General features: G+C 49.8%; 1 protein-coding gene across 14 annotated transcripts in view; it reads right to left on the bottom strand.

Annotated features, from left to right (window-relative positions):
* Nucleotides 1-26,117, bottom strand: part of LOC144773261 (uncharacterized) — a 7,170,044-nt gene that overhangs the window by 6,677,511 nt on the left and 466,416 nt on the right. For all 14 annotated transcript variants that reach the window (XM_078658159.1, XM_078658161.1, XM_078658167.1 and 11 more), the window contains exons 5-6: nt 16,666-16,802; nt 16,399-16,540 (exon numbers count right to left, since the gene is read on the bottom strand). In XM_078658159.1, the coding sequence (XP_078514285.1) occupies nt 16,399-16,540; nt 16,666-16,802 (279 nt within the window). The remainder of the gene's footprint in view (nt 1-16,398; nt 16,541-16,665; nt 16,803-26,117) is intronic.

The raw sequence follows: 26,117 nt of genomic DNA, 5'->3' as shown, positions 1-26,117 counted from the left end.
GCAGAGGAGGTTGACATCGAAGACGACACAGTCTGTGTCTTCGTCGAGACATCGGTCGATGTCGAGAGACAAAAATCCCGCCGTTGCCTCGGAGGAGGTGACAGAGAGGCCAAAGTCGAAGTCAAGACGTTCGACATCGAGAGAACAGTTGTCATCCCCTGGCATTAACATTGTCCAAATTTCCCCAGAGGGCTCTCCGATGGCTGCTAAAAAGTCTCATCCAAGGTGGCTGGAAAGTGTCAGATGCAAGGAAGCAGGGCGGGCTTGTCAGAGAAGTCCGGGCTCGGATTTCTCTCATACCTATTCTCCTTCAAGAGTCTCAAGGGATCATCTTCCAATGGCTTCATCGAGAGGGTCTCCGAGAAGAACCCTGGGAAGATCTAGGTCCCCATCCTCCCGCCGCACACGGTCACAGGAGAGATCACGTTCTCACCATACTTCCTCTCCAAAACGGAGGCGGCGAAGATCACCAACTTGGTCCACGTCCACCAGGTCTTTGATAAGGGACTATTCCCCAACTCTGTCGGCAACACCTCCATCCAGAGTGTCCCCGATTGACGACATAGGTACTTTCACCGAAGTTCTCTGCAGAGGGGCCAACAAACTAAACACAAGTATGTCAACTCCAAGGGTCTCCACTTCTGTTATTTTTTAGATCTTACATCATCGATCATCAGCTAGATCTCTGCTGCTGTTAGTCCCAGGCCTCTTGGAACCTGCCATGCAGACTTTCCTAACTCCCGCAACAGTAGGTGCAGTACCCTCTCGCATTGCCAAAAAAAAAACAAAGCCCCTGATCAAGATCCTTTTTTCCTGCGTTCTGATCCTCCCCCGGACTCTGTAATTGTGGCGGCGGCTAGGAAGATGCACTCTGTGACATCCTCTTCTTCAGTCCCTCCTGAGATGGACAGCAAGATTATGGACTCTTTGGGCAAGAGGATGTGTAATGCTTTGGCCTCAGTCATGAAAGTTGTCAGCGCCTCAGCTCTCTTGGGGAGATATGACAGGTCACTATGGGACTCTCTGTCACGATTTTCTGAGAAACTCCCAAAAGAAGACCAGCAGGACTTTCGGGAGATACTGCAGGAAGGGGGATTGGAGGCAAACCTGGTAATAAGTGGTGCTGTGGACTCATCTGATATGGCTGCGCATGGCTATTTGCAAGGGATCTGTTCTAGACACTCTGCTGGCTGCGTCTTACAGGTCTTAAGCCTGATGCACAACGGAAGATCTTCAACCTATCGTTCAATGGTTCTTTGTTGTTTGGGTCTCATGCAGATGATGAGATGTCCAAAATGAAAGCTGAATTGGACACTGTGAAGGCCGTTGGACTGGAGAAGCAAAGGAAGTCCGTAAACGGTTCCGTCCCTACGACAGGCGTTCCTTCCAACAGAGGGGTTAAACCCCTCAGTTGTCCTCTCAAAATCAACAATGGCAGAAGTCGCACTTCCACCAGAGAAGACCTGGTAGAGGAAGAGGAAACAACAGACAGCCAGCTTCAACTACTAAACAACCGGCCAAACAATGAACACATGCTTCCTCCGTGCCCGTTAGCCACTCCGGTAGAGTGTCCCCTCTGTTTGCAGGTACTTCTCTTCAAGAATCCATTCTGGGATTCCTCCAGACTCTTTCACCTTTTTCATCAGCTTTATCTTTTCTGCAGTTCTCCATTGTGGTCTATGGGGGTTTTCAACATCACTTTCCCACCTATGCAACCGGCTTCCCTGGTGTAGGTATCCTGGGTCCTGGGATTATCCACGGGTGGGGTGACTCTCCAATCTTCTGCCTTCCACAGAGTTTCTTCAGGGTCCACTGGGAAGGGTCCTTCTTGAAAACTGCAAGCACAACTTTTCCATTGACTTGCTTTGAGTATGCGGCTGTATTTCCACTCTGCATACAGCTTCCATGGGTTTCCTGGGTACTTACCTTGGTTGGGTCCTTATGTCTCCAGCTCTTCTGAGTCTTCTGGTCCAAGTTCCGACTTCAGTCGCAGTTTGCATTCCACTTCTTTAGTAAATGGTTTGGTCTCCCCCTGGAGACCACTGTGAATTTGTGCTTACTTCCCTGTCTACCTTTGAAATATTGTGTGTATTGTGTAGATATCTCTGGGTAGGACATATACCAAGGTATTAGTGAGTGTGTATAATAAATATAACTATTTTTATAACTACACAGTGTGGTTCTTTTTCGTGTAACCTACACTATATGATTAGTTCTGGTGAAATAAGCTGCATAACGCTCCTGCTGGATTAAGCGTGAAGGCTTCTATCCACAGCTACCACTTAGAGAGCTTGCTATGGTTGTCTAAGACCACTAAACTCACAATAAGGGTTATCTGGATAAGTGAAAGGTGCTTCACCTAAATAGGTGTGCATCAGATACTAAGACAGCCTCCTACAGGCATGATGAAAGGTGAATGGGAAAACAAATGTGTAAGCCCCTTCAAAAATCTATTTACAATAGGGGACTTGAATAGTGATGGTTGGCCTGGCAACTGTAGAAAAGCAGAAAGGGCTGAAAGATAACCCTTCCGAGTGCCCAGAGCAGAGCACAGCTGGGCAAGAGACAGAATGAAAAGGAGAATGTTAGATAGGGAAGCAGATAAAGCAGCACTAGACCATTATGTACACTATTTAAACTAAAATGTTGCCATCAGCAGGCGTATATCAACTTAGTGGAGGGACGACTGGCTGCCAGAAAAACATTGCATACTTCGGGAGGAAAGTTGAATACTGTCAACTGTCACCGCTCCATCTACACACAAACAGGTGGATGGTTGACAGGTTCGGGTGGAGGACCCTAACCTGCTGCTGCGATAAAAGATCCTCCCAAAGGGGCAACATCATCGGAGGGTCGATGTTCATTTGCAGAAGCTCTGGATACCATACTGTCTGTGCAAAGTCCAGAGCCACAAGAATGGCTTGTGCCCGGGCACTCCTGATCTTCTTGAGTACTCTGGACAGGAGTGGTATGGGTGGAAAGGCGTAAAGGAAGCCTGAGCTCCACTCGAGAAGAAAAGCATCGCTGAGCGAAAGAAGCTTTCAAAACTCCAACGTGCTAAACTGCTGAAATTGAGCATTCCTGGCGGAGACGAACAGATCTCACCAAAGCTCTACCGACCACTGAAAAATTCCAGGCACCATCTCTCGTTGGAGACGCCACTTGTGATCCACTAGGCACAGACGGCTGGGTTTTTACGCCCTGGCGTTCATGGAACTGGCCAGGTGTTGTACCACCAGAGATATGCCCTGTTGTTAAAGCCAAGTCCACAGATGATGGGCCTCTTGACAGAGTTAGTGCCAATCTGATCACACAGTGCTCCAACAGATTAATGTGGACCCCAGGTTCCACCAGTGACCAGAGTCCCCTGATCTCCACCTCCCCCCAAATGGCCGTCCCATCCCAGGAGTGATACATCTGTCACCACTATGAGATGTGGGGGGAAAGGGAGAGGGGTCTGCCTGTAACGCATTTGCAGTTTGTCAGCCACCACTGCAAATCTTGCACAGTTCCCTCTCAGATTGAACCAGGTCGGTGAAATGTCCTCGATGATGCGCTTATTGGAACTTCAGGTCCCAACGAAGAGCCCACATGTGCCATCTGGAATGAATCCATAGCAAGATGCAGGAGGCCATAAGGCCCCGCTGTCTCCGAGTCAGCCTCAACGAAATCCCCAGCCAAGCGAATATGTTGTGTCAAGGCGACAGCGTACAGTAAACTTTTATGCATCCCTCCTGTCTGCAATAGCTTGGGAAAGGATAGCCCGGGCCTCCTCTGGGACTTGTGGCAGCACGTGCTCAACCGACTCCCATAAAGAACGGGAGTAAGACCCAAGTGGCATGCAGTTTCTACTGACCGCAATGCGAGGCTGGTGGAAGAAAATATTTTCTTTCTGACGCAATCCAGCCTTTTAGATTCCCTATCGGGTGCGGAAGGGAAAGCACCATGGAAAGTAGGGGCTTGGACCACCAAGCTCTCGGGGTTGGGTCAGAGGTGAGTAAGACGGGGTCGCTCAGTGCAGGGTGGTGGCGGCGGGCGATTGCTCTATTTACAGGAGCCCCTGTGCAGGGTTTGGACCAAGTCAACAGAAGAACATCAATTAACAGCTCATTAAATGGCAGAACGGGTTCCAAAGTGGAGACCCCAGGCTGCAGGAGCTCTGCCAAGACATTGGTTTGACTGCCAAAGTTGAAAGCGGCAGGCCCAAGACCTTCACAGCCCTACACACCACCATGGCAAAGGAAGTTTCCTCCTGCGCAACCAGATTAGGAGGGAAAACAGGCACGGCTCTGGAGAGGTATCCAAGTCACTGGCATCACCCAGTTCCTAATACCAGTCCATTTTTTCCATATAAGGAAGGACTTCTAAGGGATCATGCATCCCTTTCCAATCTTCCTCAAATTCTTGCCCCTCCTAATACGGCTAAGGCTCCGTCAGCGCCAGTCTCGGCATCGGTGTTCACCCGGCCGGCTCAGTGTCATCAAGGATGAGATTGGACTGGCGTCGGACGTGGTGCTGGGGGAAGGTCGAGTGGGTATGACTGGATCCTGGTCCGGATCTGGGAACGGATGCTTGAGGAGGAGCTCCGGGCATCAAGGCCAGAGCCAACAGCGAGGAACCCAATGGGACTCCTTGAGCTGAGCCCGCAGAGCCAGAAGGCGCACTGGTGGGGCCGGGCCACCCAAATATGGCACACATGGCATCATAAAACTCTTTCAACTGGGAGGGGGTTGCTCCTGGTCTTGGAAAGGGAGTGAAATGCAGAGTTGACCCAGGCACACTCTCCATAGAACGAGGTCTCGAATGTTAAGACTCTTCTGTTGCATCGGGTGACCGACAGGGTGAAATCAAAGCACGCTTCGACTTCTTGTGGTGCTTCTTACCTGACCCCTTCAAGGACTTCAAATTGGAGGATGAAGACTTAAAGCCCCCAGAGCAGTGCTTGGACCTTCCTCTCGACCTTCCTCTCGACCGAGACCGGGAGCAGGAACGAGATCTCTGAGGATAACTCCAAGGTGCCTGAGGATGGTCCGCAAGCAGCTTTAGGGAACGCTCCCTCAAAGCTTTAGGAGTCCGGCAGTCGGAGCACGACTTTGGGTTGTGTTCATGCTCCGGCCACCAAAGACACATGAGGTCGGGATCCCTTGGCCGACATGGGGCGGTGACAGGTGCCGTACGGTTTGAATCCTGAAGGTTTCTTAGACATGATGGAATTCAACACACCGAAAAATTGTCGACAAAAGTCAAAAAAAGTCTGTCAAAAAATGACAGTCTATAGCTCTCTTCAACAGATCTGCACTAACTGGCACAGAAAGAAATGAACTGACGTCAGTGTGCCGAGGTAGCACCTATATTGACAACATCGATGTCACGATGACGAAGCTGACAACTTCATGCAGACTCAACCAATGCCACCTTTTGGCGCACCGAGGAAATGCTCAAGAAAAATCTTCCAGATCCTGTCTGACGCCTGGAAATTTCAAAGGTAAGGAATCTGCGGCTAGATGTCACTATCAGATATGTTTGCTAATGTCACCAAGTCTCCTGCCCTCTCTATTTGGTGGTACTATACATGGTGAAATCAGGTTTCTAGATCACTTTTGAAAACCTTGCATGACAATGAAATCTGCTCAAGAAAGGTCAATTAGACATACAGGAGTGTTTCCTGGTGCTTTTTATTTTTTGTCCAGGTTTTGAATCACTGCTGCAACTGTGGCTGGTGTTGTCCTCATTTCTATACCCTATGCCCAAATGTGAGTGATTATTGGTGTTTGCTAACTGTCTGCCTACTGGTCACCATCTGTATCTGGTGCTATTGCAGTAATGGACTGTGGCGGAAGGGGTGAATACAGTTTTGGCTGGTGCAGGTAAGAGTGGTGGGGTGCAGAGTCCACAAATGATGACAAGGAAAAAAGAAAGAAAACCACTTACTTTGCACTTGCTGTATCACCGAGGTGGCAATGCGGCAAGTGCAAGATAAGTGTTTTTCATTTTTTTTTTCTCCCTCGTTGTCTGTCGACTACTCCCCCATCCTTCCTCACCGCTCTTACCTGCAGAGTCAGCAAATGTGTGAATGGTGCTCTGATGAAGGCGAAAAATGTACTGGAGTGTGTGGTGTGATAGGTCTTGTTTGTGGTCTGGAACCTCTCTGTGATGTAGGTTTCGAAAGTTGTCTTTGAGGAAAGCGCATATACTAGAACAGAATGAGATGCAAGACTATGACCAAGGCTACACCCATTTGCACTGTGTGTTCAGAAGTGCCCAAACTATATTGCTATTCACCATCGTCATCATCTTGATGTTTCAGAAAAGACTGATAAGTTTGTCTTTGATCTGATGGGAATTCAGTCTCTACATAGTCCTCATCCTCTTCCTCTGGATCCCGGTAATTCAACTTTAATTGAGTAGAACTGTCTGCTGGTTTAAAGTGTCATTTCTCATCTGAGTTTTCTGTGTCAAAGAGGTTTTTAGCGGATAGGGTGAAAACTTACTCGGGGAAGTTTGTTCTGGCATTAGATTAATGGGAATGTTCACGTCAGAAATCAGTTATTTTCATGTTCATGGTTGTTGAGGTTATGTCCATTCTCGCCAAAGGAGTTGTCGTAGTCAACCATATGGTAAATGTTAGTGCAGGGGTTGTCATGTCTCAGTTGACGGTGCTACAAATTACATTTTTGTCACGAGCAAAGATGAAGAGTGCTTTGATGTTTCCAGAGCCAGGTTCTTTCTCAGTCAGAGTCCTTAAGTCTCAGGAAGGGCTCTCATCTTACATGGATTTTTTAGGGCTTTTTTAGGTTACTCTCCTTCAGATCTTGTCATTGAAGTATGCTCAGAGTTTAGATGCCCTCTTTTGTAAGATTTTCCTTTGTTTCTTATAGAGATTTCTCCTTCTTCCACCAAGGACTGGACATCTTCAGCCTTTGACCTCTGGAGCCATAACAACATTCTGGCTCTGTCCTTCAGAGTTTTTGTAGAGAATGGTTTACACATTTTACAGTATTTTGCCTTGTGTGGTGGGTGGGGGCAATAAATGCATTTCTTTTGTTGATCTTCAGAGTGAAGTATTTTTCTACAAGTTCCATATAAAAAGTATATATTTCAAGCTAAATGTATGGTCTGATTTATCTATAGCTTAATAAATAGTTGAATTCATCCTAAATTTTGAAGCAAAAAACAAAGGCATAGTCACTTATCTCACTGAAAGAGTAGAGCTGAAAAGCGACTCCAATCTCACATAACGTGAGGTAGAAAGCTGAACTATGGTGGCGCGATCTATATTTTTAACTCTGTACTTTCTTTGTCTACTGTGGAAGTCCCAGCTCAACTAAGGGGATGATTGAAGCATGTGAAATGGCTTTTTCACAACACAAGAAGGTTTTATATCACTTTAGTCAACATCTGACTCACCGAAGAGGTAGAATACATTTTGGGAAAGGCGAAAATTCAAAATATGAGGTTGGGTCAGGTCGGAGACTTCCACCATTCTATTCCCACAAGAAGGGATTGGCACATTTTCTCTTAAATCTTTTTCTAGCCAGAGAAGCTGAGGGGCACTTATGGGGCAGCAACCGCCAGATAACTGGGCTCCTCCTGTAAAAAGAAAAGGAACACTCTTTGCCTCTGGGTCTTAGGGTCCTATTGTGAGTCAGACAGAATGACATTAACACATCTTTTCATGCGTTCTTTTTGTTTGGCCTGATTATTATGAGTTTTTCCACAACTGTTTTATCCAGGTTGGAAAAACCAGACGAGATTTTCTCAACCATTAAAACTGGTCAGAAAAATCCCACAAAACCTTGGTTGCAGGAGCACCAAAGTCTCATTTCTGTGTGTTTTTTTTTCTAACACCCTGAAGCAGCTATTACTTTCCCTGCTATAAAACAAATTCCTTTTCCCTCCTCTACTCCCTCAACCCCCCCAAACTCCAGCCTTCATCTTCTGTTTATGCACACAGCCCTCCGCATACATTTATCACCTGCTCCGAGTCAGTGGTAAATGTATATGCTAAACCTCACGGGTTTGGAAACTTTATTTGGTTGTATTGTAGGTAAAACTTGTCCTACACTCAAATTGCACATTCCAAGGCGATTAACTTGTTATTGGTATGTTCTAGGAGGGTTTACGTTGTGGTAACAGCAAATTTGCATGCACATTTTCTCTGCTGAAAATCCGCCCCAATACTTGCAACTAGTTACTGGGACAATAATGTTTTATTGGAGAATGACTGACAAATATCACAAGAAAATACTTGGGGAGCGAGGATTATATTCCTCATGATGACAATCAGAAATATACTTTCATTAGGCTACACCTATTTCAAGGCAGTATTTAAAGCCATGTTGACAAGATTGAAGTGTAGTGAGTGCATCAATGGGAAATGCATCTCGGTGGCAAGCATTCTAGAAGGAGTACAGGGAGGCGTTTACTTGGATCCTAAGCAGAAAGCTATATCAGGATCGCTGTGAAGATAAGATAGCAGATGGAATAAATTGTGAAAAGTGCACAGTTTGGTCTGAGAATTTGTTTCCCATCACAGAGGAAAAAATAACAATGACCTTCAGTGGGTGGAGTACAAGTCTCTCCACCTCACTGATTGCATAGCAGATCAAATGAAAAAGGTGGATAGGTAGGCAGCACATATCACTGAAATATATATATATATATATATATATATATATATATATATATATATATATACACATCTCTTTAATACCTCTTGTGAAACTTTACACCTTTAAGACAGTGAACAATGCATATTAATCTCTAAAAGAACCAATGCGATGGGGGCGTGGCCAAGATGGCAAGGTGAGCCGACGCACTCTCCGCGAGCTCCTCCGACCTCAGGCCCCTAAGCCATGAAATCGCACTAATCTCCCTCCGGTTAGTGGCGGTCAGATAGCAGAGTCACACATCTACCGACAGCCCATCGTTGGACGGCTATCCTACAGGTGATTTGCGACCGGAGGTCTCAGTGGAGCGGCGACTCCTGGAGCGTGGCCTTGACGCGGCTCCGACACGAGGCCGGCTGGGTGGCGGAAGGCGACGAGGCCGACGCCGAGAGGCGACGAGCGCCCCACGCAGCTCGACACCTGGACACGGGCGCCGGTGGACCCCCGGGCTGAGTCGGAGGTGGGAGTGACGCCCGGGAGCGGTTAACAGAGACGACGTCGAGGGGACCCGCCTAACCGGAAACACTCACGCAAGGTCGGGGTCGCGGCCTACTGCTGGAGCATCCCGGACCAGGCTATCACGAAGCTGCCACACAGCGCTACACCTGCGGGTGTGAGGGGCACCGCAGTCAGCATTCCTCGAGAGGGACACAGTGAGTTGCCCGACGGCGGCGTCTGGCGGAAGGAGAGGCCCCGGGACCCGTCCCGCGTGGAGCTCGGGGGGCCCGCAGGGAAGTGACTGGCCGCTTGATCCACCTGAGCATCAGTGGACGGCGGGGAGCGGCAGCCGCGGCCTGACCCCGGTAGCAGTGTAGCACCGGTGGGTTGAGGGTCCCTGGGCCCGAGGGACGACCAGAGAGGGCCGGCGGGAGTACAACGCGGCGCAGCCGGCGCGAGGCTTTCACGCGAGGCCGGGGACCCGGCCTACCATTGGAACGGGACGACCCCCACCTCGATCTGAGCAGACGCCATCCCGGAGAAGGACAAGTGAAGATCCCGCAACGGTGAGGAGGGCTGCAGGGACCGCGCTCCCCGGAGTCTAGGCCCACGGCGGCCGGGGTGGACGCGGGACTGGGCAGGAACGCGGCTAGAAGCGAGACAGACCTGCGTATCAATGGGGGAAGAGACACATTGAGCGCCCGGAGAGACATTATCGGCACCCAGGCGCGGAACTTTGAAGGGACTCAACGGGCGGAGACTGAAGGCCTCAACCCCGAGAGGGGACTACCGGCGCATTGTTGAGAGGGTGCTGCTGAGGCGTTGGGAGACCGCGAGGCATCGATCGGAGGCCTCGATCTGCAGAGAAGGTGAACTCGAGGGTGCCAACTGAGCCGACTTAGCCTCCCTAAATGGCAGACTGCAGCCGAAGGGGATTGGTGACCTCACAGAGAGAGGGGTTGGCCTACAACCTCGAACGGGGGAGGCAGGCTGCAACACGAGGATCGAGGACGCTGCCCTCCCCGGCTGGACTTTAACCGACGCGCGGCCACCCCGTGTCCAGGCCTTGCTGCCCGGCCAGCCCTGCCCGGGCGCCAACACCCCCGTGATGGCGGGCAACAGGGGGCCGAAGAAGGGGGACCAGACACTGCCCGAGATGTTGAACAGGGGCACTTCGAAACCTGACAAAGGACAACACTCGCCAGGCCCCTCGAGAAGCCCTTTGGAAACGGAAGAAAGAGAGCCGCCGGTCACCAGATCCTTCCTGGAATCTCTATTCAGCTCACTGCGGGATGACTTTCAGACGCTGAAACAGGAAGTAGCCGGAGAAGTCAGAGAAGTGCGGAGAGAAGTAGATAGCCTGGGCGAGAGGGTGGCTACCATGCAGGGAGCTGGTCACTCCAGAGATGAGGAGATCGAACACCTGCAACAGGAAGTGCTCCGTCTTCAGGACCAACAACTGGACCTCCAAGCACACAATGAAGACGTTGAGAACCGGTCCCGTCGAAACAACATCCGTGTCCGGGGAGTGCCGTCCAAAGAAGAAGGAGAGGACGTTGCCACCTATCTACAGTGCATGTTCAGGGAAGTACTGGGAGAAGCGGAGGACTTTCCTATCAGAATAGACAGGGCGCACAGAGTGGGCCAGGCGAGGCGGACCTCTGCGCCACCACCAGACATCCTGGCCTTCCTGCCGGACTACCCGCTTAAGGAGCGCATCCTCCGTGAAGCTAGGAAGCAACAGTCGTTCAGCTTCCGGGGGCACTCGATCGCGCTTTTCCAGGACTTGTCGGCGATTACACTTCAAAAACGCAGGACATTTAAGATTGCGACTGACTTTCTGAGAAGCCATGAGACGCAGTACTCTTGGGGGCACCCTTTCCGGCTTATCTTCCGATGGAACGGCACCTTGCACCAACTACGCTCCCTCCAGGACACGTGCGAGGTATTAGGCATCACCGCATCGGACGAAGACCCACCCACGCCGCGTCGCAGGCGCACCACTAGGGACGGCTGGCAGCGGATCCCGAACCGCCGATCCTCAGCTTCATCCACCCGTCCAGACTCACCCACTATCCGGTCCGGTATGGACAGAGCGGTGCAGGAGGCAGCCAGGGGCGCAGCCACCAATGCCGTAGCGCTGACAGCTTAAGAAGCCTCCGGGGGGAGAGTGATGCAGCCTTTCTATGATGCAGGTTTGGGGGTACGGGGGGGCGGACAGGGGTGCAGTGGCCGGACGTCCACTACAGTAACCAACCATGGTCCGGTCCTTGAGGGGCCGGACTGGGACTATGAGAACTGGGGACTTGTTAAGGGGAAGGGGAGGAGGGTGGTGGGGCATGTTGGGGTGGTTTTTGTTGCTCTCTAGCTTAGGGGTTGTTACCGGAAGAATGGGGGAGTGGGAGGGGAGGACGGGTGGGGACAATGCCGGGGGAGTTCAGGGGGAGTTGGGGGGGAGAGGGGTGGGGATCATCCAGTGCTTTTAAGGCACCTACTTGGGCCGGGAAGAGCTTCCATACACTATTTAGCACAGAGCTGCCCTTCCTGGGTCCCGATTCACTGCTTGCACTACAGTTGTCCCTATAATTATGGCGACCCTTAAGGTGATGACCCTTAATGTGAAAGGGTTGAATAATCCCGTGAAGAGGAAAGCGGTCTTGTCCTTGCTTGAGAACACCCAGGCAGATATTTGTCTCTTACAAGAGACCCATTTGCTGGCCCGTGATTGCCATAGGATGCGATCCCACAAATTTCCTACACAATTTTTTTCGTCCAACACCACCAAGACAGCGGGGGTGGCAATCTTAATTTCCCGAACATTCAAAGGGGAGGTTTTACATAAGTTTGCAGAGCAGAAGTGGAGGCTTCTGGAGTACAGGGTTAGGTCGGGAGGTCTAGTGTTCACCATAGGGTCGATATATAGCCCTAACGAGCATCAAGAGCGTTTTTTTCACTCAGTCTTAGTGGATGTCACAGCCACCGCAGATAGACACATCATCATAGGGGGGGACCTAAACATGGTATTCGACTCATCTCTAGATAGATCGGCCCAGAGGTATCCACAAACGGGAGAGATTTCACGAGGTGGCAAGTCCCAACTAGAGGACCTAGATCTTCACGATCTCTGGCGCCGCCTCCACCCCACCGACAGGGACTACTCCTATTACTCACATGCGCATAAGACGTATGCGAGACTGGACCACCTGTTGGTCACGGGGCCAGTATGTGACCTAGCTACAGCATCTGAAATGGGGGTTCTCTCCTTATCAGATCATGCTCCAGTCACGGGCACCTTTCGCTTACCACCGGTGTTGTCATCACGCGGGGTTTGGCGCCTCAGAGACACACTGCTGCATAAACCGACAGTAGTGAAGCATATCACGGATTCGATCCGTGATTATAAGACCCACAATGATAATACCGACACCTCATTAGCAACGCAATGGGCGGCCCTAAAGGCGGTGCTCAGAGGCGAATTTATAGCAATATCATCTGCGGAGAATAGAGACCGACAGCTCAAACGAGACGAACTCACAAACAAGGTCCGCGAGCTGGAACATGTACATCAGCGCACGGGAGCCCCTAGGGTTTGGAAGCAACTTAAGGCAGCGAGGAAACTCCTGTCGGCTTTAGACATGGACAGAGCAGAGTATGCGGCGCTGCGTTTGAAGCATGCGTACTATACCGGGGGGGACAGATGTGGCCGGCTGCTGGCGAACAAGCTCCGAGTGGTGCAGCAGCGGCACTTGGTGAAGGAGCTCCGGGTCTCGAACGACGAGACGGTCACGGAAGACAACCAGATAGCGGAAACTTTCCGTCGTTACTATGCAGACCTATACACCAGTGAGCCCCCGACGCCATGTGCGGAGGCGAACTATCTGGACTCGGTCGATCTCCCTTCCTTAGCTCCGGAGCAAGCAGAGTACATTGAAAGGGACATTCGGATTGAAGAGGTGATCACGGCCATCTCTCATCTCAAGCATGGGAAGGCCCCGGGTCCGGACGGATACACCTCGCTTTTTTACAAAACGTTCTGCTCTGTGCTGGCCCCTGTCCTTACCAGGCTTTTCAACTCATTCTCCGCGCCTGGAGCTATTCCACCTGATTTACTTCAGGCGACTATATCGGTTATCCCCAAACCGGGGAAGGACCGAACTCACTGCGGCTCGTACAGACGGATTTCCCTCCTGAACGTCGATCTCAAGCTATACACCGGGATCCTTGCAGCTCGGCTGGCACTTCACCTGCCTGGACTGATTGAACCGGACCAGGCGGGATTCATCCCAGGACGTCAGATGGTGGACAACACAAAGAGAGTGGTTCACCTCCTGGAGAAAGCCTCCCGGATCCCTGGGGAAAGAATGTTGTTAGCCGTGGACGCGGAGAAGGCATTCGACCGGGTCCATTGGCCTTATTTGGAGCGGGTCCTAGCTAAGGTTGGGATTGGGGAGAAGTTCCGCACCCTAGTGTTCAACTGCTATAGACTCCCATCGGCAGTAGTGCGGGTGAATGGCTGTAGCTCCAGAAGGTTTACCATAGAGAGGGGCACCAGGCAGGGGTGCCCATTATCACCGCTGCTCTTTGCTTTATATATGGAACCTCTGGCTCAAAGGATACGTCAGAACCCGGCTGCGACGGGGGTGAGAATGGGGGGATATACCCACGCGATTAGCCTCTATGCTGATGACGTCATACTGACGCTGGCTAACTCGAGGGGAGCGCTTCCGGCGTGTATTGTTGAGCTGGAGGCTTTCTCGGCGTTTGCGGGCTTCAAAATGTATATGGGGAAATCCGCGGCCCTCGACGTCTCCTTGACCGTGGCCACGAGAACTGAACTTCAGAACCTCTTCCCCATGCATTGGTCCTCGGATCTTGTACCCTATTTGGGCATCCTCCTGGCACCCACCTTGCCCGCTATGGTGACCGCCAATTATGCAGCGTTGGGAAAGAAAATTAAGGAGGAATTGGGGCGCTGGGACAAAGGCACTCTGTCCTGGCTGGGCAGGGTAGCAGCAGTTAAGATGACGATCTTGCCACAGGTTCTCTATTTGTTCCGGGCCCTGCCGCTCATGCCCCCCAAGGGGTGGATCCAACAGACGCAGTCGGACCTTGCGCGCTTCATCTGGCAGGGCCGCAAACCCAGGCTGAAGAGAGCCCTCACCACGCTGGCCCCGGAGGCAGGGGGTCTGGGTATACCGGACTTGCGCAAGTATTTTCAAGCGGCACAACTGCGCTATCTCGTTGAGTGGAGCAGATGGGAGTCAGACAAACACTGGCTCTTCCAAGACCAAGCTGTAGCAGGCAGGCCTCTACAAGAGGTGCCCTTCTTGCGCAGAACACACCGCCCCCCCAATCTATATGCGTCCTTCATCACGCGTGTCCCTCTGCAGGTATGGGATGCCACCAATCTTGTTCATGACCTCACCACGTTCCCCTCACCGTTTACACCATTGGTCGAGAACCCGGATTTCCCCCCCGGGATGGAACAGGGTGCCTTTCAGAGTTGGCGGACGGCGGGGTGCAGAGCGCTGTTCCATATGTATGCCCCAGAGGGCATTATCTCATTTCAGGATTTCAAACGCGAATATCACCTGCCAGAAACGGAGAGAATGCGATATTTACAGGTGCGACACTGGGCGTTGCAACCACAGGTGCGAGACTCAGCGGACAGAAGGCTTTCACCTTACGAGACGTGGCTTGTGACACGCACTTCGGATGCAAAGTTGATCTCAGATCTTTACCAACTTTTGCAGCACCCTTCCTCTCATCTTTATAATCCGGGTAGGGAGCGTTGGGAAAGGGAACTGGGGAGGACATTGAGTCATGCAGAGTGGGACCAGATTTCATACCGGGCACGACACTCCGCTTACCACACCGGACTTACCGAAACATTCACAAAGGTAACCACCTACTGGTACTACACCCCAGAGAGATTGCACGAAATGTATCACAGTGTTGAGACACATGCTGGCGGGCTTGTGGGCAGGTGGGCACACTCACGCATGTGTTATGGGATTGCCCTTTGCTACGCCCCTACTGGAAGGAGATCTTGGACGAGATAGACAAGCACTTTGATATTGAATTGCCACGCTTCCCTGCGTATGTACTGCTGGGTCTCCCTAACCGGTTGATGTACCCCCTTAAGTCCCGACGAGGCAGACAGATTGCAATTGCGCTGGGGTCGGCCATTCAAAACATCCTCATACACTGGCGCACCACCACACTCCCCTCTATCACGGGCTGGCTACATAGGTTATGGCATGTCTTGGGCATGGAGAAGTTGTCGCTCACAGTGGCGGGTGACGTGGAGCAATTCAGAGAACTGTGGCAACCGTTTCACTCACTGTTGGTCACAGAATTTAAAGAACTCACATGTCCACGATATCTTAGACTTTTGAGACTAACGACACCTGCAGATGCCACTGACTGATGGAGTGTAGGTCGGCATGGATGAAAGGAGAGGGCGGCGGAGGAAGGAGTGCACAGGGAGGCACGTTAAGCACTGGACGGGGGAGGGTGGGGAGGGAATAGGAAGGGGAGGAGGGATGGGGGAGTTCATAATGGGGATTGTTTATGATGTATTGTTGTCGCTGTATAAGTATCAATGATGGAGCCGGCTGGTTACTACGTTTGCAGAGACTTTATGCACCAAATGCACTTCAGCATGGCGATAACGTAACACAAACCTTTTTGTGACTATGGTTTCTTGTTTCTGTAAACGACTCAATAAAATGCTTTAAACCTAAAAGAACCAATGCTGGAAGGTCAGCAAAACTGCATAGTTTTAAAAACAAATGTCTAACTTTCAGAGCAAAATGTGGTTGACCGATATTTATCTTAATTTTTTTAAGCATGCAGTATGTTGAGTAAAAAAGTCTCAAGATACCGGCAAGAAAAAGGTTCAACCAGAAAATGTCTCTCCGCAAGACATTTTCTGTGCAACCCAGTCTCCACTTGGTATCTTGAAATGTTTTTATGCACGAGGTGCACGTGTTTAAAAAAATAATTAACCAAAATTCTATAATTTATAATTTTGAAATGTCGTGTGAAGCGATATTCAGGAATTTGCTGCCATAATTAAAATTTTGGCCAGACCTAGAAGCAATGTATACCTTTAAGGATGAACATACAAAATGTACCAGTTGTAACCCTCTTGGAAGAGTCTAACACAAGATACACAATCTATACAAGGTTGCTTGCTGCAGAAGTCTTTCTGGATATTATGCAACTTCATTATCACCAAATCATTATTTTTATATTGATTATTAACACAATTTTGATTGTTTCTGACCTCTTCCAACTTTTTCCGAAGAATTTTTTTTTTCTTGTACTGGTCGTGTTCTCTTTTTTCTTCTTTTGTAAGACGCAAGTTGCGTTGTTCCTCTGCTATGAATTCCAATTTTTCTAATTCTCTGTTTAACATATCCAGATATCTTTGAAGATAAGTTAAGAGTTAGCATTTTCATAACTTAAATTTGCATTAAGCATTACTTGATAATATACAAGCAACAAGTTCAACAGTGCAGAATTGTAGTCAGTCCGAAACTATATTTCATACCTGTTCTTTCCTCTTGTCACTTTCTTTTGAAAATGGATTTTCCCTTCTTCTAGGAGGTCTTCCTTCAACTGCACGATGGGGTCTTGTGGTACTAGATTTATTCCTTGAAGCTTTGCAACTTGCTCTTCAATCAATCTCTAGGCAGTAAGATTGTTTAGGATTAAAAAATAATGTAGGTGGCTTTATAAAAGATAATGTTATACATAACGATACATCAGTGTTCCATATCAGATGAATTACTTAAACAATGGGGGTCAAATGAATTTTTAAGCTAAGGAGCAAGTTACCTTCTTCTGAAACTAATGGTCTAAGCACTGTTTGAACTTCCAACCTGACGGTGGAAGAGAACGCGCCCAGTAAACAATATTTAGTGTCCGACAATTGCAAATATTTCAAAACAAAGCTGCTTACCATATAATATTGATCAATCTAAAATTCATCAGAATATGTCTCCTTTTCAGGGCAACTGTGGAACTTTTAAACTATCCACTTACCTCTTTCCTAAATTCTAATCCACAACTACAATCATGAGACAAGTAATCTACGCTTTTAAAGGGAGAAGTAACGTAAGGCTCAGATTTCCATATACTTGTATGCAAGGAACAGTTACATACTTGCAATGTGTAAAAATAAAAACCTGACCAAAAAATCTAGTGTCAGTGATGTGATACAGTAAAATTGGCCTAAGCATATAAAGAAAATCATTTATTTTTGTTGTGCTTGGCAATGCATGTGCATATTGGATAACAAGGGAAAGCTTTGCATGCCTTATTCTTGCTGTTCCTTCTAGCATAGGATAGGCACTTCTTGGTGCATTCTACAAGTAACAACCGGCTTCTAATTTTCAGATTTTGGCTAAACCGGTGTGTTTTCTTGTGCACCAGATCCATTTCACAAGTCTCCTGGCAAATACTTTACACACTTTTGTCTGTTGCGCAACAACAGATAGATAGTGTCTGTTGCTCAATAGTAGTACACCCAAAGTGGTACTCCTAACATGGGTGGCTACAATCCACAAGCCCAGGCTATACCTCTGTTAAGAGTTCGTGGTAGCTGATAATTTTAGTAAGTTAGGAAATGAAACTGCCTTGTAATCCTAGTTCTGCGTCATAGGTATTTTAACTGACACCATAAGCACTAAATAATACCTACTAGCTTATGCAGATCTGGAACACTTTTAATGTATACATTGATTATAAATAGTAGTATGCTGAGGTGAAATTTGTCATTTGTAACTCAGATAGCCTATGCTTTGTCAACTGAAATAATACCATACGTAAAACAACCTTGTAGTACAAGGACCTTAAAATGCCTGCAAAAAGAATAAACTATGTAAACACATGGGATAATTAATGCACAACAAAGATCCTACTAGGTAGTTAGCAGTGCCAAACTAAAACTATGCAGTCAACTGACAGTTACCAAAGAAACTGTTTTTCAGAAGAGTCTCTAGCATCCACATTCTCTAAAACCTATAGCCACCTAATTAAAAGGAAGCGGGGAAGCAAGTGAGTCATTTATGACATCAATGAAGATTTGTATAGAGGCGTGGTCTGGCTGTGCAGCAAGATGGCCACTTTCTGAGCGAGCTCTGCCGGCCGGGTAATTAATCCTGTTATTATCTGCTGCAATGGAGGGTCCACTTAGCTGCAAACGAGCCCCTGCACTCGCCTGCTGCGGGGGCTGCCGAAATAGCCTGTCGCTGGAGGGTTATGGGCATCGGCGCCAGGATTGGAGCCCGGACCCGAGCTGGCCTGTGTGAGAGGGCCGAGGCCTGCGTCCACTGAGGAGACTGCTGTGCTGGGGCTACAAGCCATCCCTATTTCCCTGCTGTCGAGAGCACCACGTGGGTGTCCGGAGCCTTGTGGGAGGCCTCGCTGCCACCGCCTGGAGCCGCGGGCCGTGCATCTGGTGGACCAATCCTACGACTCTTCGAGGCTGACCGGGTGAGTGCCGCTTCGAGCTGCTGGAGCCCCTGGGGACCTGCTGCGGCCGCGCAGGGACGCTGGTGTGGCGGGGCCGCTAAAGCGCCTGGGAGAGGTCTGGTGACCCCGTGCTGCGGCTCCCTTCTGTAATCTCCCGCGGTCCAGGCCTGTCAGGGCCTCTGCCCACTCTTGTTGTTTCCCGGTGCCCTGGTGGCCCGCCGTCGTTGGCGATACTCCGGACGATGGCACAGTCCGATTTGGGCACCTTGAGGAGGCAAGACCGCTGCCGCATTCGGCGAGGGCGGTCCCTTACAGCGGCATCCGAGAGTGTCTTCCCACGACCAGCACCAGGGGGGGGGGTATCCTCGCCTCATTGCGTGGCTGCAGCTCTGGTGAGCTGCCTTGTTGGCATTACCAGTGAGGCCTTGCCGATCCTGCTTAACTGCGACGCCAGTGCAACTGGGCCCACTATTCCCCAGACGGGGACATTCCTCTCTGCAGGCACAGAACTCCACCAAACAATTGGGGCCACACAGCACACATTCTGACACTAACTCACAGCGGCTCTATGGACTGAAGACTGCGCTGATCTAACCGGGTGCGGCTTCACCGGCGGCCTGGTTGCCAGTTATCTCTGTGGGCTGGTGACTGTAGCATTGATATCTGGGAACATTTGCAGTGTGTTTTTGCCAGGAGGTGGATTGCGAAGCGTTCAGTTGGAGATCGTTGCCCACAGCTGTGTGGTGTCGCCAACATTACAATAATGGGCAAACAGGATGCAAAGCAATCTAAATTAACCTTTGAACAAAGACTTACCACCAGAACAATGGAGCAGGATCAGGAGGGGAGCGCGGAACACCAGTCTGATTCGCAGACCGAGGATCATGGTGAAGAACTTCGCACACTGATGCTGGAAATGCATTTCAGCCCATAGATGTAATGTTAGATGTGCTTATGTCTGGATGCAGTTAAGAAACAGGTGGGTGCACACGAGACGCAACTAGATGCTTTGGAAAATCGCAAAAAGGATTCCCACAATTTCCAGGTCGAAACTAAAGAACAGCTCTTGCACATGAACAACGTTCTAGGTCTGATAAGATCTAAAAATGAGGACTTGGAAGCCCGCTCCCATCATAATACCCTATGGATCACGGGAATTGCGGAGACAATGGCTATATCAAAAATGGAGAACTATGTGGCTGATCTACTGCACAAACTATTCGTTCCTGCCCTTTCGACAGTGTTCGCGATGGAGCGAGCCCATCGCACTTTGAGTCCTAGGCCTCCTGGTGGTGCACCACCTCGGCCAATATTTGCTCCGATCCTGAACTATCAAGACCATGATCTTATCCTACGTTTGGCCAGAGAGCGGGGGTCCATTACCCATCAGGGGAACTCTATATCCTATAATCCGGATTTCATGCCTGCAGTGCAGACGGCACATTGGTAATTCCTACCTACAAAGAAAATCCTGCTTCAGGCCAATATCCCGTACTCGTTGTTATACCCTGCCAAACCTCATGGTGTCCCACAAGGGCACAGCTCATTTCTTCACGGATGCCAAATCGGCCCTCAAATTTGCTAAGCATGTTGGGGGCAAGAAGAAGCAGATGCGGGTTCTGGGTTCCAAAGAGGCGGCAGGAGACAGGCTAAGTGACAATGTTTAGTCCATGATGGGTCAATGTAAGACTGTTGTAGTATTTTTTTCTCTTTTAATCCTGCCGTATATATCTGGGTTCAACAAGTCATGTATGGGGCTGACATCTGGGGTCACAAGGATCTGTCTGTTCTGGTCACAGCCCAGAATAGGTTCTTGCGGAATCTGGTAGGGCTTCCCCAGTCCTCACCTACCAAACCACTGCTGTTAGATTTAGGCTGTAAACCCCTAAATGAGATGGCCCGGTTTCGTTTGGTGGCACTATGGCGACGGCTTTGGACGACTCCAGAGCTCAGCCTTTTTGCTAATGAATTGGAGGAGGTAAAATCACTGTGGGGTGCCCATAGAATCCCCTGGCTCAGGGAAGTTAAACACGTTTTGTATGCAATGGGTCTTTCCGAGATGTGGATTAATCCGGGGTGTTCCATCTTCCCCTCAAAACAAGATTTTAAAGACCTATTTTGGGCATCGGTCAAATCAATTGCAGTTATTCATTCATCAGACACTAATCTAACAGGGCATTTTTTAACCCACAAATTGACACCTTCCCTCGAGCCTTATTGGGACTTGATATGCAAAACCTTTGATCGGAAATTGTATCATCAGTTTCGCGTAGGGACACTTCCCATCAATTCCTTTACTGTAAAGTGGGCGGGGAATGTAAATAACAAGTGTCCCTGGTGCCCGGATCATGTGGAAAGTATTGGCCATTTGTTCTTTGCCTGTCCAGCCTATCGAGCCCCACGCTTAAAATGGCTGAAACCCTTATGTAGTAGATTGGATAGTGGGGGACACCTTGAAGCCCTGCGGAAGTTTCGAAATATTAGATCTGAGTTCGTTGTGGTTTGTGTGGCCAAGTTTCTAGGGGGGGCGTGGTTGATCCGTATTAGGAAATTGAACACTTATTTAATTTAAATGATAATGTATGAAGGTCCCATTTTTTGGGGTTTTTTTTGCAAAGTTTTTTCGAATGTCTAACAACTTTTTAAATAATAAGGTTTATGACTGTTGGTTTTATCAATATTTCATGTATTGTATGCTGTCTTTTATGAATTTTATTTCGAAATAAAGACGTAATGACTGTGAACAAGTCATGATTGTACAGTGGGTCTGCGAAATGTTAGCAGCGAGTCGTATGAGGGAATGTATACTGTGTTATATACTATTATGTTGTCCCTCCACCTTACTCCTGGCCACCCTGCATTATTTGCGGGGTTGCATGCCGGCTACACTGTGCCCCTAGGGAAATCTCCCATTGATGTTGTGCCCTTTCTGGGGTACACCTCTTATTTGTAAGTTGTTGGCAGGGGTGGATAATGCACGACCTGTTTGGGGGGGTTGGAGTGGGTGGTGGGGGCAGGGGGGTTGTTGCACCGTTTTTAGCCAGATAAATGCTTCTTGGACTTGTGGGCACTGTCTGTACAATGCATATTTCCTTTGCTTTACATATAGTATATTTGAAAGGTTGGCTTCTAGAGGACTGTATCATTCCACCGTATGGCATTGTTTCTGTAGGGTAGTGCGTTCATGGGGTCCATTCTCTGGCACTTTACTGGAATTTAAATCATTGGTGATGTTAAACTTTAATTTCTTAACTTGGAACATTCGTGGTTTGAACGATCACAGGAAGGCATGGCTGGTTCATTCCTATTCAGTACGGCACCACATCGATGTGTGCCTACTGCAGGAGACACATCTTAACCCACTCCAGTCACTAGATTACAGCACAGATGCTGGGGGCACATCTTTCCTACTATATAATCTAACTACTCACGTGGAGTAACGGTGCTGATAAGGTGGGGACTGGACTGGAATGAGGGAGGCTCCTTCTCGGACCATGAGGGTAGGTACATCATACTGCAGGGAGCATTGGGGAGAAACCGGTTGGTCAAAGTGGCCGTCTATGGGCCGAATGCAGACATGCCAACCTTTTTTCAGGATATATGGGCCAGGATTAGAGCAACAGAATGCAACACGGTTATATGGGGGGACTTAAACGCAATACTGAACGATGCACTAGACAGGAGAGGACAGTCTCGTTCCCTACACCCCAACACAACTGCTGCTCTGCAAGCCATTATCTCAGACAGCAATCTTATCGACATATGGTGCCCTAAGCACTGATTAGCAAGGGAGGGTACATGCATCTCTGAAATCCACATACTTGGTCACAACTGGATTATTGGTTGGTGTCAAAGGATGTAGCAACATGGACACACGCAGTATCTCATCTCCCATGCACCAAGTCTATTGTGCCTTCCATTACCAAATTCCCCCACTAAAATGTTCAGTTGAAGACTCCCCCCTAATACTCTGCTCGACGAGGCATTTAAGGAGGAGATAAGAGGAGATATTACTGACTACTTTGATAATAATGCTGACTCAGTTTCCACCCAGGCCTCTTTAGAGGAGGCATTGAAGGTAGTAACTAGGGGACAATGCATAGCCCGTCAAGCGGGGGTGCTGAAAGCCTTAAGGGGCACATTTGAGTCCTTGGAGAAGCAGTTTAGAAGCTTGAAACACAATATTTTACTGCTGATGACCCCACTCTTGTGGCAAAATTAAAGAAGACACTGCTGGACTTTGAGGAAGAGGCCCAGCGCGAAGTTACGTTTTTAGGCAAATATATACAAGCCAGGAGGTATGGGGAGGGCGACAGACCTGGGAGGACCCTTGCGACAATGCTCTGCGTCCTGCGCATGAAGGCCTACATCAGGGAGATCAGGGACGACCCTCTAACTGTATCAAGTGGTCTGCTAGACATACTTCACAAATTGACATAATTTTAAACCTCATTATATACATCCACCCATAGCTCGGTTCAGGACACGCTTATGCCATATCTAGAATCTCTTGAGTTGCTGTGGTTCGGCCAGGGGCACAGGGAGCATCTTGATGTTCTGTTTAGAGTGGAGGATGTAAAACAAGTAATCAAAAGCCTCCCACCGGATAAGGCGCCTAGGTCTGACGGGTTAACCACAGCTTTTTACAAGGCTTATGCGGAGGAACTGGCCCTGCACCTCATAACGCTCTACGAGGAGGCTCAAACCTCAGAAATTTTACCGCCATCCATGCGAGAGGCCATTATAATTACAGGGAAACCGAAGGATGAACTGGATTCATACCGCCCACTGTCACTGATTAACGTGGATCTTAAAACCCTCGCAAAACTGTTTGCTAATCGACTGCAGCCTCTCCTCCCATTAATCGCACACCCTGATCAATCCAGTTTCATCCTTGGGCGTTCTACATCTCAAAATCTGCGTACTTTTTTCTCTGTTGTGCATTATCTCAATCCGGACTCTAAGACCATTGTCATTTTTTGGGACGCCACAAAAGCGTTTGATTCGCTGGAGTGGTCATTTCTTTTTGCAATCCTGGAAAGGATGGGGTTTAGCCCAGTTTTTATGCCTAGTACGTCTGCTCTACACTAGGCCAGAATCAGTGTAAACGGAATGCTATATGACTCATTCACTATTTCGCGGGGCACGAGACAGGGGTGCCCGTTGTCTTCCCTGCTTTTCACTTTTGCGATGGAGCAATTGCCGGCCCGCATCAGGCAGCATCATACAGCCAGTGGCCTGCGGTTCAGCACGAGAAGCCTCTTGATCTAATTATATGCTGACGATGTCACCCTGTACCTCTGTGACCCAGAGACGAACACAGCTCATATTCTCTGGGAATTGTTAAAATGTAGTGGTCTCTGAAATTTTGATAACTTGGTCGAATTCTCCAATATTTCCTCTAACTGACGCTACTACACCTTTTCCCTTGACTACCCACTAAAAAGGCAGATGTCCTGGTGAAATATCTCGGGATTTGGCTCAGCTGAGACACGCAAGAAATATGGGAGATGTGGGTGTACGGTGTCGTGGTTAGAAGTTAGGTCACCACGTTGGCCGGCCTCCAACTGTCTCTGGCTGGGGGAATAGCCATTGCAAAAATGGTGCTACAGCCAAAATTGCTTTACCTTTTTGTCAATATTCCGCTTTCATTCTCGTAAACTATTTTCAGCACAATTCGCTCCTTATTGACCTCTATGATTTGGGCGGGCTGACAAGCGTGGGTCTCGTGGGAACTGTTAACACTACCACTTTCCCAGGGTGGGATGGGTGCCCCGGACATTCAGCTGTATACTTTTAGTGCGCAAGCACAGTTCTTACATTTTTGGGCGCACCCAACTCCCTTCCAACCGCATACGGTGGTGGAGATGGACGTTGCGGCGCCTGTTCTTTTGCAAGTGGCATTGTACCAAACCTGCAAGCGTCCTCGTGGTGACATCGATACAGTGGATCGATTTTGTATGCCCCATCCATCCCCTTTGCTCTCAACTCGATGCTACCCACAATGGGAGAAGGTGTAAGTAGAGCAATAGCACTCAAAATGGGTATACGTGGGGGGCGTGGCTAGCAGCCAACGATGGCGGCAGCAGATTAGTGAGGCTCCCGAGCCGCGGTGGCTTCCCGCTTAAATCCGTTACAGCTATCCTGAATTTTAAGGTGCCAGAAGGGGTGGACTAGAACCGGAGTCCTTGCAGCATCCAGCGCTGCAATTTTGAGACGGACACGGCGAGTCAGCGGACCCAGTGAGCCCGACGAAGCCTGAGGAGAGGTGGGGCCTAACAACAGCCTGCAAGCAGCGGAGTTGCAGTCACCTTTGTGACCGGCCGGAAGTGGACCCTCGGCGGCCGTGATTGGCCGGAAGTAGTGCCCAGACATCCGAGACCTTCTCCACGGGAGCCCGGGAGCACGGGCGGAAACTCCGCCACCTCCCGCGGCGGCCGAAGGAACAGACCCAGGGGTGCACTCTACGCCGCAGGTCACGAAAGCAGAGCCGCCATTTTCGGCGCAGGACGCGCGCCATCACCCTGAAGCAGCGCCCCCGGTTGGCGGTGGTCGGGCCGGGGTCCCGAGTGAGTGCAGGGGACTCCGCGACCTGGACGGACTCACCCTCGAGGACGGACGGCCAGCGGCAGCCGCGATCGGCGGGGGCTGAGCACCCCCCCCTTTTTTTCCTAATACGACCCGGTCCAGGGCAGAGGGACCATCAGAGACACACACGCCGGGGGGGCGCCTCATATCAGTGGCACACGGGGACGCGCCCAGGAACCTCTCCAGACCCGCAACGCCCCGCCAAACATAGGCCCTATGAACAGCGTGACTTGATCTGCGGCAGGGTGAGGAACCGCACCACTTACAATTCGTGTGCACAGCGCCCTGCATTACCCCGCGTGGCGATTGTGGACAGATCCAGCAACCACAGGCGCAAGAGGAGTGATTGTCTCCCCTCACAGCAGACCTTGCAAACCGGCGGGTGTCCGGCCTGCCCTGACCCGGGCACGCACTGAGTCATGGCACACAGAGGCCCCCGACAGAATGCCACCCAGGCCAAGCTGGATAAATTTGCCTATGAAAGGCACTCTCCACCCCAGGAGCAACGCAAGACGGCGGGGAAGACGACGGAGTCGGAGGGGAACAAAAAGGCCACTATCGAGGACGTCTTGGCAGCATTGGCGCAGGTGCAAGCGACAGTGGGAGCTACAGCTACCGAGGTCACCTTGATACGGGCAGACCTCCACAAAATGTCCGAAAGGGTCAAACAGATGGAAGTTGTCACCAAATCCTTGGTCGAAGATGTATCCGAACTGCAGACGGCTATGGAACGATTGCAGACGGACAACAAACTGCTTCGTGACAAACTGGATGACCAGGAAGGGCGCTCTCGGCGCAATAATGTCCGAATTTTGGGGGTACCAGAATCGGAAGATACGGGGGCGATGGACCTCTATGTGGAGGACATGATCAAAACCAGGCTTCAGCCCAAGGGACTGTCAAATTTCTTCTCGGTGGAGCGGGCCCACAGGGTGCCGG

This window comes from Lissotriton helveticus, chromosome 8, assembly GCF_964261635.1.
Source record: "Lissotriton helveticus chromosome 8, aLisHel1.1, whole genome shotgun sequence".
NCBI classification, from domain to species: Eukaryota; Metazoa; Chordata; class Amphibia; order Caudata; family Salamandridae; genus Lissotriton; species Lissotriton helveticus.
This window is presented reverse-complemented; position numbering and strand designations above follow the sequence as displayed.